Consider the following 20,343-nt stretch of genomic DNA (forward strand, 5'->3'; position numbering starts at 1 on the left):
AGACCATGTAGCAGCTCTGCAGATCTGTCGAAGAGGCACACCAGCAAAAAGGGCAGTGGAAGAGCTAACCGCCCTTGTAGAATGTGCTCTTGGCAAGGCCTGTAAGGGTCTACCGGCCTGCTGATGACAAAGTCCAATCGTAGAGGAGACCCATCTAGCAATGGTCTGTTTTGAAACTGCGCAGCCCTGGCGCTGCCGCCCATAAGCCACGAACAGTTGGTCTGTCTTGCGGATGGCAGAGGTTCTTGATAGATAAAACTTAAGACATCTTCTAATGTCTAACGAATGTAGTGCTCTTTCAGCCGGAGACTGTGGGGTTGAAAAGAATGTCTTGAGGACAACCGGCTCATTCAGATAAAAATCCAAAGGCACTTTTGGCATGTATGTTGGATTAGTACGCAATACTACTGACTCCGTGGTGAATTGGATGAAAGGCGCTTTAGATGTAAATGCCTGAATATCGCTAACCCTTCTAGCAGATGTTAAGGCTAGTAACAATGACACTTTCCATGTCAAAAATTTTAGGTCCACTTTATGGATCGGCTCGAAAGGGTGACGCATGAGCTGAGTTAGTACGACATTCAGATGCCATGCAGGAGGAGGTTTCCGCACAGGCGGAAACATACGAAACAATCCCTTGAAAAATTGTTGTATGATCCGCACAGAAAACAAAGAATTTGAGCCATCTTGACGAAATCTAGAAATGGCAGCCAGGAAGACTTTAAGAGTAGAATGTGCCAAACCCAATCTTGCCAAGTGCAAAAAAAAAGGGAAGGATTTGCTCTGGTTTGGCATGAATGGGATGAAGACTATTAGATTGGCACCATGCACAGAAACGCTTCCACTTAAGTTTGTAGGTCTTGATCGTGGATGGAGCTCTGGCCTTCGCCAGTACATCCTGGCAATCCTGTGGAATGTATAAGTGTGCAAATTCCATGTGCTGAGGAGCCAAGCTGACAATTTCAGCGAGTTCGGGTCCGGATGGTACACCCTGCCTTTCTGGGTGGAGAGAAGATTCGGAATGCGAGGAAGTTGGATAGGGTTGCATTCCGAGAGAAGGAGTAGCTCGGTGAACCAGTATTGCCGGGGCCATCGTGGAGCAATCAGTATCAACCGGCATGGCTGCTTCTTCATCTTCTTGATGACTTTCGGGATCAGAGGTATCGGTGGAAAAGCGTATGCGAACACTTGATTCCAATTCAGCGAAAGGGCATCCCCGCACGAGTCCTTGTGGGGAACCCAACTTGCAAAGTATGGCATTTCCGGTTCTGGTGCGTCGCAAACAAGTCCAGATCCAGATGCCCCCATGTCTGAAAGATGCGGTCTAGAGATGGTTGATGTAATTCCCACTCGTGAGTGCAGCCTGCGGACCTGCTGAGAGAGTCCGCTAACACATTCGCGATTCCCGGGATATGGACCGCTGACAGATGGATATTGTGAGTCAGGGCCCAACTCCAAATCTCTTGTGCTTGCTGCGACAACCAGGCAGACCTTGTGCCTCCCTGCTTGTTTAGATAATGCATGCAGGTGGTGTTGTCTATCAGAATCAAAACTGCGGCGCCTTCTAAGGTCGCTTGAAAGGACTTCAGGGCTAGAAAGATGGCGTGCAATTCTAGCCTGTTTATGTCCCATCTCATTTGGATCTTGTTCCATTTTCCCTTGACCGTCATGCCTTGGAGGTGTGCACCCCAGCCTGTCATCGAAGCGTCCGTCGTTACTATGAACCTGGGCACTTCCGTGAGGAAAGAGCATCCCACTTGTATGTTGGATCCTTGACTCCACCATTGAATCGCTTCTCGCATTTGAGGCGTTATTTGGATGAGATCCTCGAAGGACCCCGACACCTATATCCACTAGCGACTGAGCTCCTCTTGCAAGGGCCTCATCCGAAGACGACAGTTGGGGGTGAGAAGAATACAGGAAGAAATCATCCTGATGAAGGACTTGAACATGCGCACTGAAACGCACCTTTTTAATAACAGTGTCGCAGCCAACCGTTGTATCTTTTCCTGTCTTTCTTTTGAGATAAATACTTGGGCGAGCTTGGTGTCTAGTGTCGCTCCCAAGAAAGTCTTTCTCCTTGCTGGCGTGAGGTGCGATTTTTCGAAATTCACTGAGAAACCCAGGCTTTGCATTAGTGACAGAGTTGTTTGAATGTGAGCTTTCACCATGTCGAAAGAACTGGCCTTGATAAGGCAATCGTCTAGATATGGATATATCAGTATCGACTGCAACCGAAGGTGGGCTGCCACCGGGGCCAGTATCTTCGTAAACACTCTGGGGGCTGAGCGCAGTCCAAACGGAAGAACTTTGAACTGGAAGTCCCTGCCAGCCACTCTGAACCTTAGAAACTTCCGGTGCCTGGGAAAAATTGGTACGTGGAAGTATGCATCCTGAAGGTCGAGTGTTGCCATATACTCTCCCGCCGAAAGAAATTGGAGGATTTCTTGAAGTGTCAGCATCCTGAATGACAGCTTTTTGAGGAATTTGTTTAGGGCACGCAGGTCGAGGATGGGACGCCATTCCCCCGACTTCTTGCGAATAAGGAAAAATCTTGAGTAGAAGCCTTTTCCTTTCTGATGATGAGGTACCCTTTCTATTGCTCCCTTCCGAATCATAGTGTTGATCTGGGCAAACAGCTCCTTGAGATGTGCTGGAGGCGGTCCTCTTGGGGGGCAATTTGGGGGAGTTTTTACGAATTCCAAAATGTGGCCTCTGGCTACACATCCAGAACCCATTTGTCTGTGGTAATTTTGGACCAATTTAAGTAATTTTGGGATATTTTTCCTCCAATTTGGTTCGGGTTCGGACAAAGTGGCGGCAGGATGCGCTCCTCACTTTTTATTGTCTCTTCCTCGATAGTTAGATTTTCCTCGAGACTGAGAGAAATTTCCTTTCCTCTGTCCGTAAGTTTGTTGACGATATGGCTGGTATCTTTGCGTTCCCTGGGTGGAAGTATAGGAGCGCTGTTGGTTAAAGCCTCCTCTATTAGAGAAAGTCCCTCTTCCTCTACGAAAGGAAGACTTCCTGTATTGCAAAGTGCCCAGCGAACGTGCTGTCTCAGTATCCTTTTTGATGGCTTCTAGAGCATCGTCAACATGCTTTCCAAACAAGTGTTCTCCATCAAATGCCATATCTATAATCCTTGTTTGGACCTCCTGCCGAAAGGATGTTGCCTTCAACCATCCTTGCCTCCTGAGAACAGCTGCACCCGCTAGTTGACGAAATCCTGTGGCAGCAACGTCCACTGCAGCATCAATCATCTCAGACGAGACGCACTCTAATTCCTGAAGGATCTTCTTTGCTTCAGCCCGATCTGGCTCGGGGAGTTTGTCCATATACGGCGAGATGTCAGACCACATCTGCCTATCGTATCGCCCTAATATGGCTAGAGAGTTTGCGGCTCTAATGGTTGTAGCTGCAATTGTAGAAACTTTTTTCCCGATAGAGTCTAGAGATGAATTCGGCGCCCTATATTTCTTATACACTCTCGGGAGCACTGCTGGCAAAGAATTTGGCTTGGACATGATCTTCAGTCCTTCCTTCCATATGAATTCTATGATAGGTATGGTCCAGCTCTGTTTTTGTGGTGTAGACTTGAAGTCATACAAGAAGCATTCTTCTTGTTTTGACTCCATAGTTATCATGAACCTCTTTGTTGCTCTATCCATGATCTTGTGGAATGAGGCAATGTCCACAGGAGGTGACTCAGATGTAGTAGGTTCTGCCGGAGAGGGCGTGTTTGCATTATAATCCTCATACTCCGACGATTCTGACCTATTGTCCAATTCTCCTTCTTCTTGCTCCTCATGGTCTGAGTACTCTTCATCTCCTGATTGAGGAGCTGTGACGTGTGGCTCAGACAATGCTGGACGTTCATCCTCCAACGTCACAGAAACCACTGGCTGTGGCTGCGTAGAAAGCGGCGTCGCTATTTTAGGTCTTGGCGTAGATAGCTGTGAGTCACCTGACTCTGAAGGTGGGAAACGCCTATAATAGTCACTGAGCATATACTGTAGATTGCGAAACAATTCCTCAGGCATCTGCATGCCGGGAGCAGGCCTGTCCTCATGAGACAGAGGTTCTGATTCATGCATTTCTTCCTCCATATAATCTTGAACCTTAATTTGAAGGTCAGATGGGCTTCTGGCTGCTCCAAAGTTTATCTTCATAGGCTCCTTCCTCATCCGAATCCAAAAGTTTCTCTGGCACTACTAGCGTAGAAGAAATCGCCTCAGTAGTAGCCCTTTTCTTCAACAGCGTAGCTGTAGTTGCAGGTGATGGTAACGGAATCCCCGATGACTGCGCTGACCAGACTTGTAAGGCAGTGCAGCTTGACAGAGGTGGCGTCGATGGGATCTCCGTTTGCTGCTGCATTGGTTGTCTCGTCGACGGTACCGTCGTTGAGGTCGTCGACGGTATCTTTGTTGACGTAGATTTCATCATCGACGAGGGGCCTCGTCGACGGTAACATCGTCGACGGGGACGACGTCGTCGACGGTAGCTTCGTCGACGTGGATTTTGTCGTCGACGTGGATTTCATCGTCGTCGACGAGAGCATCGTCGACGGCACAATTTTCTTACACCACGGGGAGCCAACCGTCGACATCATATTAGTAGACGAAGAGCTCGTCGACGGTACCTTAGCCGTCGTCGACGGCAGGGGCGGATTGGCAAGGCGGGTATTCGGGAATGGGCCGAAGGGCCGGTGCCTCAGTGCCCTCTGTGGGCCGTTTTTTTTTTCTCCCCTGTCCCAGTCCACAAAGAGTGGACTAGGAAAGGGGAGAAAAAAAAACGGCCCACAGAGGGCACTGAGACAGAGACTGAGAAAATGAAAGCAGCCTCGCTGTGCGGCCAGACAGCGATTGTCAGCTGTGGCCTCTCCTTCACCCTTACCCTGCCAAGCAATCAAGCTGAGGCGAGGCTGGGGAGGGGTGATTGTTTGCAAGAATCGGCCTTCTTGGGGGTCAGGTGTTTCTCAGGCCTTTGAGCCATTTGCACCTCGGCCCCCTGGCGCCCATGCAGCCCAGAAACGTTGTCAGTCTTAACACCTCGCCCGCAGCCCTTCACATTCAGGGCACAGTTGGCGAGGAAGAATGGGTCTTGCTGTGGGGGCCTGGTGATGTTTGGAATTTTTTTGTTTTATTTATTTATTTATGCGATTTTATATAGCGCGGACTTTACCCGAAGGTGTCAGAGCGCTTCACACTAGGAACAGTAATAATACATGAGGAGAAAATTATAAGTGGACAAATTACAAAAGAAAACGTTAAGTTACATGAATCAAGAGTGACAATAGTGAGCAACTAAAATACAAGAGGAGCAAACGATACATTACAGGAGGAAAAAGAGATACGTGTGCAGGTTACAAAAGCGTACAAAATACAAGTAGAGGTAAAATACTGCAATTAATGGCACACACTCCAGCACAAGAACAAACGTTACGTAGGCAAAGGTGGCACTTGTGCAAGTATCTAAAGCAAACAAAAGTGAGAGGTAGCAAACAGTGTGTTACAAGAGAAAAGTGACTTGTGCAAGTTACAAAAGGGTACCAAACACGGGTAAAAGGGTAATACTACAGTAAATGGTAAATACTCAAACTGCCAGAACACACAGGGAAGGCACTTCCCATGCACCAGCTTCACCTCAGCCTCCTCCCTGGCTACCTGGCTACCTGGCTACCTTGGATGACCCAGAAAGCTGTGTTTTGTGCTCCCCTGCCAGGACATTTTCCCAAGGCCTGGAGGGTTGATTAATTTACTAATTGCAGGGGCCTTACCTCTGTTCATGTGCTCCTGAGCTGAAGGTCTGGGGAGGGCTGAGTAGGTTAGTAATAGCAGGGGCTTTGCTGCTTTCTAGGTGCTCCTGTGCTGGAGGGCTGGAATAATTTTGTGACAAAAAGGGGCCTTGCTATTTTTTTTAGTTGCTCAGCATGTAGGCCATTGTCACCTTGGCCTTGTGTCGTGTGCAAGAACAGTATCCTCCCACTTTCATTCCTTGTCTGTGCAAATGGTGTTTCATGAAAGGGCACGCCCCTTGAATGTGGGCCACGCCCCTTAAATATGGGCCACGCCTCTTGAATGTGGGCCACTTTTTTCGTCAGTGCCCGGGCCGAATTGTGATCCCAATCCGACCCTGGTCGACAGGACTATCGCCGACGACGAGATAGGCCTGATCTGCACATGAGCCAGCGTAGGCGATGAGGCCGAAGACATCACAAGAGTTGGTTTCGGAGAAGAGAAAGTCATAGTGCAGGTGGTAGACGTGGCCACATGAGAGGAAACACAGTCCCTTTTTGACGTTGAAATTGTCAAAGGTGGCAACTGAGGAGGCACAGACTTTGAAGATTTCTTGGGAACTGCAGATTTCCCAGACTTCTTAGAGGGCGTACTATCCATTTTACCAGGTGGAAGAGTCTTTTTTGAATCACTAGGCCCAGAAGTATCCAGAGAGGATTGGGCCTTCTTCGCCACCTTCGCCCTTGGAGATGAAACTTCAGTTTCAGCCTTCCTCTTATTAGAAATTAATGAAGAACCAGAGGCAATGCTTCCTACCTCAGACAAAGGGTCCTCCTTGTCCTTGAGTCTGTTAAGCCACAACAGCAGTCGTCCTTCTCTGTCCCTGATGGTCTTAGGGGGGAAGGTCCGGCAGATCTTGCACTCCTTTGCCTTATGGTCAGGATAAAGGCAATATAAACATTTTTTGTGGGGATCTTCTTTGAATAGCCTTTGCTTCCCACAGGAATCACAGTCCCTGAATAGGGATTTAGAAGTAGACATTGTGAAAAACTTGAAGAAGTAAGTAATCTAGAAGAAAAACTGAGCAGAGCTCAGGAAGACTCCCTTCACACGACGTGCGGTAGAAAATCTGAGAGCCTGAGCCTCTGGGGAGAACATTCTGGTGGGTGCTGTCGCCTGATTGGCTGCAGTTTGGACTAATACATAATGACTAGGATAGTCACGATTGTGGAGGTTTTTTCCACTGTAGCTGGTGCTACTTTACTTCCTGGTTGGGTATTTCTGATATTTGCTATATGTATTATGGCATTTTATTGCTTTTATATATACCGTGGGACTCCCACTCCGACGACGGGGAATGATTCAGGCATGTGAATCTATGAAAGACACCCCTAATACTGGAGAAATGGGAGTGTGCGAACCCACCATGTGCAGGTGCCTCCCAATACTGCGGTCCAGACGGTCCGCCGGTGGTCGGTTGATCCCGATCCTGTAAAGGTCCCGACATCGTAATGAGGCCCTATATGTCCACGTGATTGTTGGAAAATCTGAAGCCCCAATCTTACTGACCAAGCTACACCTTTGGCTTAAGGGGACATATCACATAAACAGGTTTGTGCTGGAGCAATTTTAATTTGCTGTGGCAAATTTCATGTCTTGTAATACAACATAACAATGAGGTACAATATCTCACTTGGTACAACTTAAGGGTATAAAGTAGAGATGCCTGCTTTTTGCTGCTGACAACTTCAAGCACCGCTGACACAAATCGTTTTAAATGATAAGGCCAAAAAACGCCCAATAACGCTGACACACACAACACTGTTTGGGCAATAAGGAGATAAAGGTGAATACCCCCGACACAACACTGTTTAGGTAATAAAGACTGCAGTCCAGGAAAGGGCAGTGAATCATGCACCACAAATTAATAACGCTTAATCCCATATCGTGGCTTCCAGCTTCTTGATTACATTGAAGCACAAGAACTATCTGCTTATTTCCTTTCTCTTACGTTGTGAGGGCGCAACAAATGGTTTTGTTTTACCCCCACATTACTGGTTTCCCTTAGGGGTGTCTTAGACTGCATTGAATTTACAGCCAGATACTGTTATTTAGAGATTTGTATTTTCCTTTACTCCTGTTACTGGTTTGAGTTACACTTTTGTGAACTAACCACCCACTAGACATCTGTTTGTGAATAACTATGGACCACTGGTGTAGATTAAATCATTGCAAACTAACCGCCCACCACACAGATGTTTGTACTTTCTTGTGGACGAAGGTTTTCGACAAACCTATTTCAATTATCTCGGTGACTGTGCACTTTATTCTTTTTTTAAATTAATATTTTATTATTGCTTGGGATACAGTACAGACCAATTTTCGAGCATGTGCAATCTCTGCATCATCATACGATAAATACAACAGATATAGTGGAAACCAAATTGATATGCACAGGGCACCAGACCACGAATCAACCAATAAAGTGACATACACAATACGACAAACCATTCATTAACCCATTAAGTGACAGTGCAATTGCAATTTCAACAATATTTGACTTGTAGCTGACAGTTCATGAAATGACATGTAGCAAGCGTGGCCCTCCCATTAAAAAATATAAAACTCATTAAAATGATTATACACCTGAGCTACTTTTTACAACAATCCAAGAGCCCATACTTAAATGGATGCTAAGCCCTATGAATGTCTATTTCTCCAATTGACAAGTAATATAAAGTGACAATGCCCAAAAAGTGATAGCGCCAACCCAAGTGTATAGCATAACACCTAATGCTGCCAAGAAAACCCAAGGTTTGTAATAGACAATGACAAGAAAAAACATGGGCTGTTGATATAAAGTGTCTGTGCAGTAATGAGATGGGTTACATTATTACCTTTATAGCTAAGTGAAAACAGGGTAACGATACAAATCACTGCATCTACCTGTTCAGTTACCAACCACATGATGAAGTACGAGTGCAATCTGAAATATGCAAAATAAAAATAAAAATGCTAGAAAGTCTAAAGAGATCTATTTCAGTTTTCATACCCTTTGGCTTGCGTCTCTTCCCTAAGAAAAAGTCCCTAAATTATTCTGTACTGATATTCCTCATTTTCTTTACCCATTACTCAAATGTAAATGTCCGTGAAGACTTCCAGTGGCTCGTAGCAACAGACTGAGCTACCATAATGTAAATACATTTGTTAACCTCTTCCAAAATTTGTGAAGGAAGAGTGAGGGAGAAGAGAATAGTACTAGATGTGGGTTTGATCTAATACCCAGCTTGAGTTAGAGATGGTCGAAAATCTGAATCCAGAACTCGGAAATAATTTTAAATGGTCATAAACATATGTCCATAATCTCCCACACTTTTGCATTTAGGACACCTTCTTGTGGCTGTACAAAACATTCAATTTAGCTTTTCCCATGAGCTAGTGTCCGCCTTATAAAGTGACTCATGGTCAATCTTCCCATTATAACTTTCGATCTCTTTCGAGTTCAGATCCAGCAATTACATTTTGGTTATTTTTTGCTTGGTCATCCAGGCCAGGAAGTGACCCATTTTCTCCCTCTCTTAATAGACCTGGCAATCATAGGCGTGGCTATTAAGGATTTCCCTCTCTAAAAATAGATCCTTCGGAACTTCTCCCTTCTTCTGCCATAGATGTAAATAATCAGAAGACGGCTTTGTGGAAACTTCAACATAAGCCTAATTGGCCTCTCTTTGCAATTTCTTCTGCCGGTCTTCATCGTTCCTCCTTTGAAAAGCAAGAAGGGAGATTATAAACCCACGAATCTTGGCTTTTAAAGCTTCCCAAACAAGGGAAGTGCAGAACGGGCAGTAATTGACAGAAAGTATTTGATCTCTGTGGCCAGAGACAGGCGTGTGAGTCTTGAGTCAACAATGACTTATCCATAACCGTCTCCTCAATACTTTAAGACGAAACATAGAGAATCTTAAAACAAGCACAGAGTGGTCTGAAAACGCCCAGCATGATAATGAAAGGAGATATTGGAGATGGTTAGAGGGGCTAAAAAAGGTAAATTTGCAAAGAGGATCAATACTTCTTTGAATAACAGGAAAAAGCCCTCGATATGGGATTTAACTCACACTAGACATCCTGAATTCCCAACCTGAGGCACATATCAAAAAAGACCTGCACTATATTACGCATATGCTGGTCCCATTTAGGATTTGAAAAATCCCCTCCAGGAGCAGGAAGAAAATTAAATTCACCTCCTATAATCGTTATACCGGGAAGTTTATTTAACTTCTGCGATAATGACTGAAGAGGAGAAATATTGTCTGAAATTGGGTCATAAAAGGAAACAATATTATATTGTGTGCTAGATACCACAGTAGGAACAATAACCCAATAACCCCCCACATCCGTCACAGGCGAAAGACATCTGACCTGAGTTTTGCGACTCAACACCACCGCTGTCCCCCTGTGGGCTGATTCTGCTGAAGAAGAGAAACACTGACACTTGGGGGTAGCAAAGTTTATTACCCTCTTCCCCATTACAAAATGAGTCTCCTGTAAGAGGATAACCGAAGGAAAATTTTGCAATAAACTCAGAAAAATTGTGTCCCATTTGCGTCTATTGTTTAGCCCATTCACATTATGATGAACTAATACAAAACTAGTACCCTTATTCGCCATCTATTTTCTGAATGTGTAACCTCCTTTACTGCACTACAAATCTTTTCTATATTTGGCCCAAAAAAAGTGTCCAAGCTATGACCAGCTGCTGTGCCCAAGAAATTTCCCCCCCTTAAAAACAGTGTCATCACCAACCATAAACAAGGGTGCCCCCTCCACCAAAGAAACTAACTAGTAAAACAAACCAATTAAGCCCCAACCCAGTAATTGCCCACCAACTCTCATCTCTTGGGCCCATCCCGCAATGGCCCCATAGCCTCCTTAACTTTCTTAGCACTTTTTTACGGTGCCCAACCACCCTGTCCGTACCACCCCCTCTCCCCCGGCTGGCCCTCCTGCAGAAAAAAACCCAGCAAATGATACCAAATAAATCAACAGAGCTATTCCTTAGTAGAAATAGTCTATGCTTCATCCGCCAATGCAAACCAGTTAAATCGGCCATTGTGCAATACCTTCAATTTGGCTAGATGAAAACATTTATTCTGTTAAAACTTTTTTGAAGCAAGAAGAGGATATCAATTGTGTTGTTATGACACTCAATGTGTTCCGAATACTTCAATACTCCGTGTCCTAGGATCCCGCATCACAGTCCTTATGCTAAGTGAGTCTATGCGCCAATGACACTGGCGAATGCAGCAGCAGACTATATTAAGGAACTAGCCAAGGAGTGTAGCAGAGGAGTGAAGGAGCCCAACAACTCGATTAATTACATAACCTAAGGCGTGATAGGATTGGAGAGTAATCAAGTCTGTCTAAGACTGAAGGTAAGTGACCGGAGTTTACAGATGAAGGGCAGTGCATTCAGGACAAATTGATCTTGTTCTGCCAAGGAGCAGCCTCCAAAGCTTTTTTTGCTGAATCTTGAAACAATAGATAGTATTGAAGGAGCACAGGAAGCAAAGAGGCAGATCCCTAGACACCTCTTATGCAGGTATAGGAGTCTCATTGGAAACAGGTTGCGTTTAGAGTGGAACACCAATGCAGGACTGACTTGGTGTGAGTATGTTGTAGAAGGCAATATTCTTTACTAAATTCAGTAATTTATTGCTTGTCCCAATAGTCAATGTACAGTAATCAATTCTCAACACTTCCTGGGTGTCAATAAAAAGAGTTTGGCAAGTTCAGGTAAGGTTGAATGTCCACGACGGACAGAAGTGAAAATCTACTTGACAGATAGGCATTCATATGCCACATCTTTACTATAGTGCCAGATACATACTGAGGTTGCATGACCACCAGCGGAAGCTACCGGGTTGAAACATTTTACACTCATTTCTGATGGTCTATCTCCAATGGTAATAATGCAGCGGAATGGCCCATCCACGGTGCACAGTGCCTGAATATGGAATCTTCTACCAACAAAATACACCCAGGTCAGTCGTTTATGAGCTGTAAAAAAAGTAGAGTAGGGCTCACTCTCTCTCATTTGCTTTCTAATAGCTGTTGCATACTTTATATTAAACATTTACTGTCTTGACTGCCCTTTGATCAGAAGTGACTTTTACCTAAAATGAATTTGAAAATAAATGGAATAACTTTTTTAAGTGTAGGTTTTGGGAGTCTGTTCAATCTCTTGCCTACGTATAGGACTACAAATTAATTGGGCGTTCTTTGCCATCAGGCCACATATAAACCTATTTGGGGAATGAAGAGGCATTGGTGATCGCACTCGTTTTCTTCCCTTCACCCTCAAAGAAGGTCAACTCATTGGTGGCAAGGTATGGCGAAACTAGATTAACCTTATATTGACCAGGAGGAAACCTTTCGAGGCAGCACTGGTATTATTCCAAGTCTGCCATCGAAGGAAATAACAGTTATATCTGTCCTGATTCTTTATCTGGCCATGCTCATCGCCCTCATTTTACAGGTTTGTTGTCAGGGTGGGCAGAGAGATGGAAAGCCTTTCACTGGTCTTTCTCCTATCACAGCCATAAACCAGTGGACTATGCTTTTTGGGTTTTTGCTATGTTTCCTTATGGTTGTGGGTTTTATTTCCATGATGGCACTGAAGAAATATGCCTTCTGGCCAACATACTTAAGAGAGTCATTTGAACTTCAGCCTTCCTTCAATTTGCTCGAGGACTTTGGGTGCTAGTCTGAACTGGTCCAGAGTGCTGAAGGTGGTCATGGCCTTTACAGTGCAGTCTACCTGCCCTATGGAACTTCCCTCTTGAGGATGGAGAGAGTGAAAGAACAGAGGTTGCTTTTGGCTGTTTGGGTATACTACAGGAGAAAGTTCAAATTGCATATGACTGGAATTGAAGGAGAAACCAGCCCTGCTACCAGAACTAGTGGAACAGATTTGGGCTTTCACTCATAAGTCAGCCGCAGACGGCACCTTGATAGTTCATATGATTTCTCTTTCATCAATCAATCAAAGCATTTGTAAAGCGCACTACTCACCTGTGAGGGTCTCAAGGCGCTAAGGGAGGGGGGGTGTGGAGGGGTGCTGCTACTGCTCGAACAGCCAGGTCTTGTTGAGAAGTCTCCTGAAGGTCAGCAGGTCCTGGGTCTGTCGCAGGTGGAGGAGGAGGGTGTCCTTCAGATAACAGATGTAGATTTGAATAGTTCAGTGATTACCAAGAAAGGTTGTACTGGAACTACAGACTAAAAAGCTAGTGGCAAGCAGAACTAGAGAGGGAGCAAAATGATAGTGTCACACAAGACGAGAGAGAAGCACTAAAGAGCCACGCCTTGAGTAGTTTGGGTCTTCATTTTTACTATGCTTACATATCTAGAGTATTCCTCGAATATAGCGTTATGCGCATTTTCAATCTGTAAAGTACCTTGTTTCATGTAAATTTCTTCAGTAGGAAACCGGTTTCAGTAGAAAATGTCTTGTGGAACCTGTGAAACTGAAGTGTGCAGTGGCTGTAACCCAGTTTCTGCTCAAAGAAGTGTCCTGCTAACCTCCAGTGTGACTTTGCACGGCAAGCATGCCCCTGCATGCAATTTTCACTTGAGATACTGGCCCAGCGCATTTTGCGTACTATGCATTATTTCACATCATGTCATAAAATTAAGCTCGTTATACAAGAGAGAAACGTTGCAATTCGGTTCCTGCGCCCACCTTAGAGGTGCTAAGGAACCAAAAATGACACCCACTGGAAACTATTCAGAGAAACATATGATTCTCTGGTTCCTTGTCCCTTATTCATATTCTACTTTGATTCCTCTATATGTTTAACTAAGTATTAGACCCAGGAAGAGAAAGAGTTGTGCACTTTATTGTTGACCTGAGTGGGTGTGATGTGCACCCTGTGACATTTAATGAAACAGGAGTATAATGCTTATCTTTCAAACTGTATTCGTCATATACAAATTCAGAACTGGAAATGGCAGATTTAACAAGCAGGGCGGCCAACGTGTAAAATACTTCTAGTCTTTTAGCATCAGACCTATTCTGAGGAGAATATTGTAAACACACTGTGCGGTCTCAAGTTGTTTTACCAAACTGTAGAGATGAACAAGCACACACAGAATAATCACTTCATAAGTAAGGAATGTAATATCTGCTTCATTCCAGATATGAACTAATATCAGTGTTACAGTTTCATTTTAAATCTTTATTTGGCTGCAAACAGTCCTAAAAGCACACATAACAACAAAGACAATTCAATACAAATGAGTAAATACAGTGCGTCGGATATCATAAAAAGCTTATGGGCCCGATGTTCACCCCTAAATTGCATGCACAAACAGGTTTGTGACCTGTTTGCGCATGCAAAATGGCTCGTGGCCATGTACAATTCCTAAATAGCGAGTCACAATTTATTTGCAACTTGCTATTTAGGAATTGCGAGTCCTAAATACTCCTAATTGCGTCTGCAAATCAATGTATGAAAGTTTTGTGAACGCAATTGCGGTCACACAACAATCGCAAATTACCACCCGCTTCAAGAGGGTGGTAATGCAGTCGCAATTTGGAAGTGGTCCGCAGGGGACCCCTTCAACTTTGCGACTGTCTCTAAAAATATTTTTTAAGGGCAGGCAGTGGTTCTGGTGTATGATGCTGAAAGTATACACTATTACAGGAATTCATGGTACTGGAGAAAGGGCAGACTGAGTCTAAGGGCCTGATTTAGAGGTTGACGGATGGAGTTAAGGCAGTTAAGGTGACAGAGGACTTAGAGCAGAGGACGGCCCGGGACCAGGGTTCGATTCCCGGCGCGGCAGGTTTCTGGACCAGGGTCAGCGGACTCGATAATTCTCTCGCCTCGGTGCCCACTCTGATCAGCGATCACACTCGGCAACTCTGGGCATTAGCTTGCCTCATCTTCACTAACGGCCCCACCAGACCGCCGGGGATGCCTGGTCTCACCCTGGAGATACCCATTAAGGGACCATCTCTCAGGGAAGCCAGGAAGGGTTTCGCAGCGGTCGAAGCGCCTTGGGATCCTCCGGGTAAGTAGTGCGCTATATAAATGCCTATACATTTACATTTACATTTACGTCCATCAAATTTAGAGTTTACCGACAATCCTGCATTGAACTCTTTGGGTTTGTATGAACCGCCATCACGGTGGTTCATACATAGCCATTTAAAAGGTTGGTGTGTGTCTGTCGTTGGTAAAGGATGCCAAAACCAAACTCCTAAATGTTTTACATTGCCAAAAATAAATTCCCAAAAGCAGGAGTTTGTTTTTGGAATTGAAAAACAAACAGCCCCAAAATCATATGGGTTTTCTCCCATGGTGTTGTGGGGAGATGTCATGTTTTTATTCTTACTGTCCCTCACCGCCAGGATGTACCTGCCCGTGACAGACATTAAAAAAGGCCATTCAATCGGTCACTCTAATTAGGCCGAACTGTTAGATGGCATACTGCCGATGGGCCGTACTCCTTTGGGCCATCATAGGAAGGTCTTTGCAAGCACAGTACATTTTACTCCGTCAGCGTAAATCTGGCACTCCGCTCGACTCAAAATTGGGTGGGCGGAGCAAATGTTTGATAGACCGGGAACTCCGTCATTGCTGCAATGGAGTACCCTGTCCACTAAACTCTAAATCAGCCGAAAGCAGCGAGTTTTAAAGCAAGCCAGTAAAAAATCACATTAGTTAGACCTGATAGGTGTTATCTTCAAATTCTATACAGATTTTAGGGAACAGTGTTCCAAAAAAAAACTTCAGTAACAGCAAATTAATGATTCTGTCAAAACCTATAATAAATGATGAGAATACAAAAATGTGAGAACAGAACAAGGTTCTTTATCAAGTACCACAGATTGAAGAGCTGCCAGATGACCTGCATGATGTCACTGCGCTCATAATTAAATATTGCATCAGGAAGGGAAAAAGGGCTGAAACTGGGAATACAAAAATGTAAACGAGCTGAGAGATTACAAAGAGCATTAGTACATACAACTTGGACTTGTCCATCTTCTGAGATTTGGTGGATCTGGAGCTGCTGGGCATTGGCCAAGGCGTAGGCCAGAGCTTGCGGTTGCGTCTGCTGCAGCTCACCGGAGCCTGAGACTGTGCATTGAACTCCCTCTGCAAGACAAGAGCACAAACCCTGCATGATTCACATGTTAAAGGCCAGACTGATGGTCATCGTGGAGTAAAGCCAGGCCAAGCCGCTGTGATATGGTTTAAACACTTTCTCTAAAGCAGGCAGGCAGTTCAAACAGCCAAGTTTCACTAAGTCCGGAGCATTTCCATTGGTGCTCTGCAGAATGCACAATCCACACACACAGGACACACTAGGGTTAATTCGCGAATTTTTCATTCCGAGGTTGAACTCAGCTGAGCAAATGACGATTTCTGAGTGAAAAGTTCATTTTGCAATTCACTAAACATCAAATTGCACTCACAAATCTTATCATTCATGCATTATATTACAGTATGAAGTACCATTACGTGAGTAGATGTGCACCCATGGGGTGGAAGAGGGGGTTACAGCCTGAGATGCCCTACTATGTTTGTGCACATCCACAAACCGGATTGTGGAGATACAAAAACTACTCCCCGGCCACTGCCTTTTGGAAACGATCGGAGATTTACTCTTGGGAAGGGCAATAGTATATCAGTTTCCAGAATGGGAATGGGCACAGAACATCCCAATACTGGGCGGAATATAGCAGAATTGCTTGATTTGCCATTTAAACCCCTTTGTGAGCACCACTGTCATTGGAGATCCGTATGGTAATATAAATGTGAGGTCTTAAGCAATGCTTCAAGATTTGATCTACTTACTTTAAGGGTGAAGAATTAAAAAAAATACTCTACAGAGCTGCAATATTAAAGCTGGGCACAATAGTACCATCTGCTACATTTAGAGTTCTCCACTTACAAGGGCCTCTGCAGCCTCAGTTTGCATTTACATGTAATAGGCATATCTGTCCCTGTGCAAGTAAATAGTCGCCACGAATTAACAAACAAGCTCTCCTTCCCTTAGGACTGGAAAGAGATTTCATGTTCCCGTAATCCAGTAACAACATGACACACACCTATTTTACCAGGCTTAGGAAGCCTAATACCGGTCGGTAACGGCAGAAATTACCGAATTTCGGCTGTTACCGACCGGTATTAGGCTAATGAGATGTAGGTGGTCTAAATTGCAAATTCGGTAATTTACCGAATCGGTATTTTAAGGAATCTGTAAATTACCCATTCCTTAAAATACCGAATCGGTAAATTACCGAATTTGCAATGTAGGGAGCACTCAAATGAGTCCTTTTCCCATTTTAGGATTCGTTATTTACCACGAACTATAAGTTGGTGGAAAATAACGAATACCTTTGAAAATGCAAATCTGTGCATTTTCAACTGTGCCATGTGGCAGACATACATGACCTTAGGGCAGAGGTATTCAAACTTTTCCAGGTTGAGCCCCCCCAGCTGAATTCTCCCAGATGTTGGGCCCCCCCACCACCCGACCGAAACCTCGGGAATCCGGCACACCACATGATCGACTGCAACGCGCACACCACGGGCCATATCCGGCAAACAATGCTCAACACAACAAGAGTGCCTAGCAAACTGCAGGCCTGTGAGTGGGTGTGGCGAAACGACAGAGGCGTACCACACAGCTCAAAACACAATCCACCAAGGAAAAGGAAGTCCTCACAACCCTCCCCATCCATCATGTACACCTTGTCATCTACCAACTCCCCCACCATTCATTCCGTCCCTCCATCTGTGCCCCATCCACATCCAAACCCCTTCAACCACTTGCAAACCCATCCACCATCCATCCCTCCATCCATCATCTCACCCAACCATCCCTCCATCCACCCCTCACCCATCCATCCATCATCCATCCATCCATCCCTTCACCCAATCCATCCCCTCACCAATCCATCCACTCTTCCACCCATCCATCCACCCACTCATCCATCCAACCACTCACCCCTTCACCCAAGCTATCCTCCCACTCATCCATCCACTCCTCCACTCATCCATCCACTCCTCCATTCATCCATCCACTCTTCCACCCATCCATCCACTCCTCCACCCATCCATCCACTCACTCATCCATCCAACCACCCACCCTCTCACCCATCCAGCCATCCCCCACCCACTCCTCCATCCACCCAGTCACTCATCCGTCCACCCACTCAACCCCCCACTCATCCATCCACCCACCCATCCATCCCTCCCGCTCTCCACCCTCCCCCCACTCATGCATGCACTCTCTGACCCATCCATCTCCATGCTCCTCTCCTCACCCATCCATGCACACACCTGCCCATCCACTCTACCAATCATTCATCCATGTCCTCACTCATCCATCCATGTACTTAATTTATGCATCTATGCAAAGTAAAGACAATGAAGGGCTCATTTAGTGTAAACTGGAGACAGATGAAAGCGGTTATAAATTCCCTCATTTAAACATTTTAACATTTTTACTGGCAGCTTGTGAGAAATTGATTGTGTTGCAGGGTGACAGCGCCTAACTAAGGAAAAACACTCCCACTTAATGCCTGAAAGGCACTTCAGAATTGTATGAGTAACACCAGAGGAGACGGCACAAATATGGCAACCAAATATAATGAATGCACACAAATGTCCCTAGATGCCCTTTCAAAATATCCTCCGGTGGCAGATATAATACAGCCCCCCAGAAACTAATCTGACAGTGTGCTCAGGTGCAGTGGACCATCCAAGTGTCCTGCCTGAAGCGGCGGGGTGCAGAGTCGGGGGTCTCTCAATGTTTTATTCCACGGCTCCCCCTCCACCCCCCCCCTCCTTTGCTTTACAAGTGTGAGTTCACACAGCGCTCTGCCCACCCATCCTCCCAGAGAGCCACACACTGCAGCCGGGACTGCTCCTCCGATGCAGGGGCCTTTTGTTTTTGTGTTTGAGGAAACACACAAATAAAAGGCTCCTGCATCCGAGGAGCAGGCGCGCCAGTGTAGGGGTGGTAAACAGATAGCAGGGCCGCCGAAGTGCGTATATTTTTAGGATGACGCGCACAGTCAGTGTTTTATTTTTGTCATAAATGAAACCGAGAAAACTAACACAGATGGGTCTTGGTTTAGAACTTTGCAAACAGTTTAATACCCGTGGGCCTTTAATGCCTGCAAGGCAAAGGATGGGCTGGTGGCTCGGAAATTTCGCGAGTTGAATTGTAAACTTGGCATTCAAAGTGAAAGTGTGCATCGAGGGCACGGCACAACAAGGCTTACAAGCCCTTACTTACTGAGTTCTTTCTGAAGAGGGTTCAACGAGGCACGGCACGGGGAGGCGGACAGGAACAATGCTACTGAAACGCTCAGTGCTGAGCAGAGTAATGGGAAGACTATGCATCAAATCGCACATAGACGCGTGCGTACGTACACACGTAGGGCAGTGCGCTCTTGGGCCAAACGATTTGGCCAAACCATTTTTGAAGTGCCATTTCAACCCCCAGCCCCCTCTGCAAGTTTCTGCAGCTCCAATTTCCCACAATGGTGAATGGCGGCGCGGCGCCCCGGGCTTCTCATCGTGGCGCACCGGGGTGCCGCGGCGCACAGTTTGGGAAGCACTGACCCATACAAAGGGAAGATCGGAGTGGAGCGCGCCCCCCCCCCCCCCCTGGGATGGTGCCGCGCCCCCCCAGGGGGGCGCGCCCCACAGTTTGAAGAACCCTGCCTTAGGGCATGTATGTGTGCCACATCTGCACACAAGCACGATTCAGGAGTGCAACAGGGTGTCAAAGTGACACCCTGGCACCCTTGAATGTTTCCCCCATTTTATCAAATTGGTATTTAACGATTCGGTAATTGCCATTCATTCCTATGGGCCTCCAGGCCCATAGGAATGAATGGTATTTACCGAATCGGTAAATACCCATTCGGTAAATACCGAATCTTACAGATTCGGAAATGTTTACCGATTTTTTTGCTACATAGCATTTACAGATTCTAAAATACCGATATTTTAGAATCGGTAAATGTACTTTACCTACATCTGGCCCCAAGTATTCTGTTGGGGAGATTTAACACCCATTCCTCCTGGGGACCATAGCTACCCAATATTCTGTGCTCTGACTACTATTCCGTCCAAGAGGGTATCTCTTGGGTGGTTTTAGGTCTAACCCTCCTTGCCCCCATGACACAACAAGGATTCAGTATGCAAAAGCAACCCATCAGGTGTAATACGTGAGCATAAGCAATACACAGGAAGTAATCCTACCAGAGAATGTGCTCGCTTCATTTGCCACCAGAGAACCCTGGAATGAACAGGGCCCTCTGCTGTCCTGCCTAGAAACTTCCTCCTCCCATCAGGTGATTCTGAGGAGCGCCTCTAGTTCAAGTATAGGTTAAGACCAAGGAACATTCTGTCAAAACTCTTTAGTCTTAGTGGCCTGAATGTGTCTACTGCTAAAAGCAGGTTAAATATTCACCTGTGAGTCGTCTATCTTTCAAGTGCGTCCTTGGCCACAGGCACCTTGAGTTGGGGAGGCAGATCATAACCATCTACCAAGGTTATTAGAACAGGAGTGCTACCAG

The 20,343-nt window shown here is 45.5% G+C and overlaps 1 protein-coding gene across 2 annotated transcripts in view; it reads right to left on the reverse strand.

Moving 5' to 3' along the window:
- The window catches only part of BANP (BTG3 associated nuclear protein), a 990,655-nt gene that overhangs the window by 437,625 nt on the left and 532,687 nt on the right, over positions 1-20,343 (reverse strand). For both annotated transcript variants that reach the window (XM_086945823.1, XM_086945822.1), the window contains one exon: positions 15,768-15,898. In XM_086945823.1, the coding sequence (XP_086801949.1) occupies positions 15,768-15,898 (131 nt within the window). The remainder of the gene's footprint in view (positions 1-15,767; positions 15,899-20,343) is intronic.

Source organism: Lissotriton vulgaris, chromosome 12, assembly GCF_964263255.1.
Source record: "Lissotriton vulgaris chromosome 12, aLisVul1.2, whole genome shotgun sequence".
Lineage (NCBI taxonomy): Eukaryota > Metazoa > Chordata > Amphibia > Caudata > Salamandridae > Lissotriton > Lissotriton vulgaris.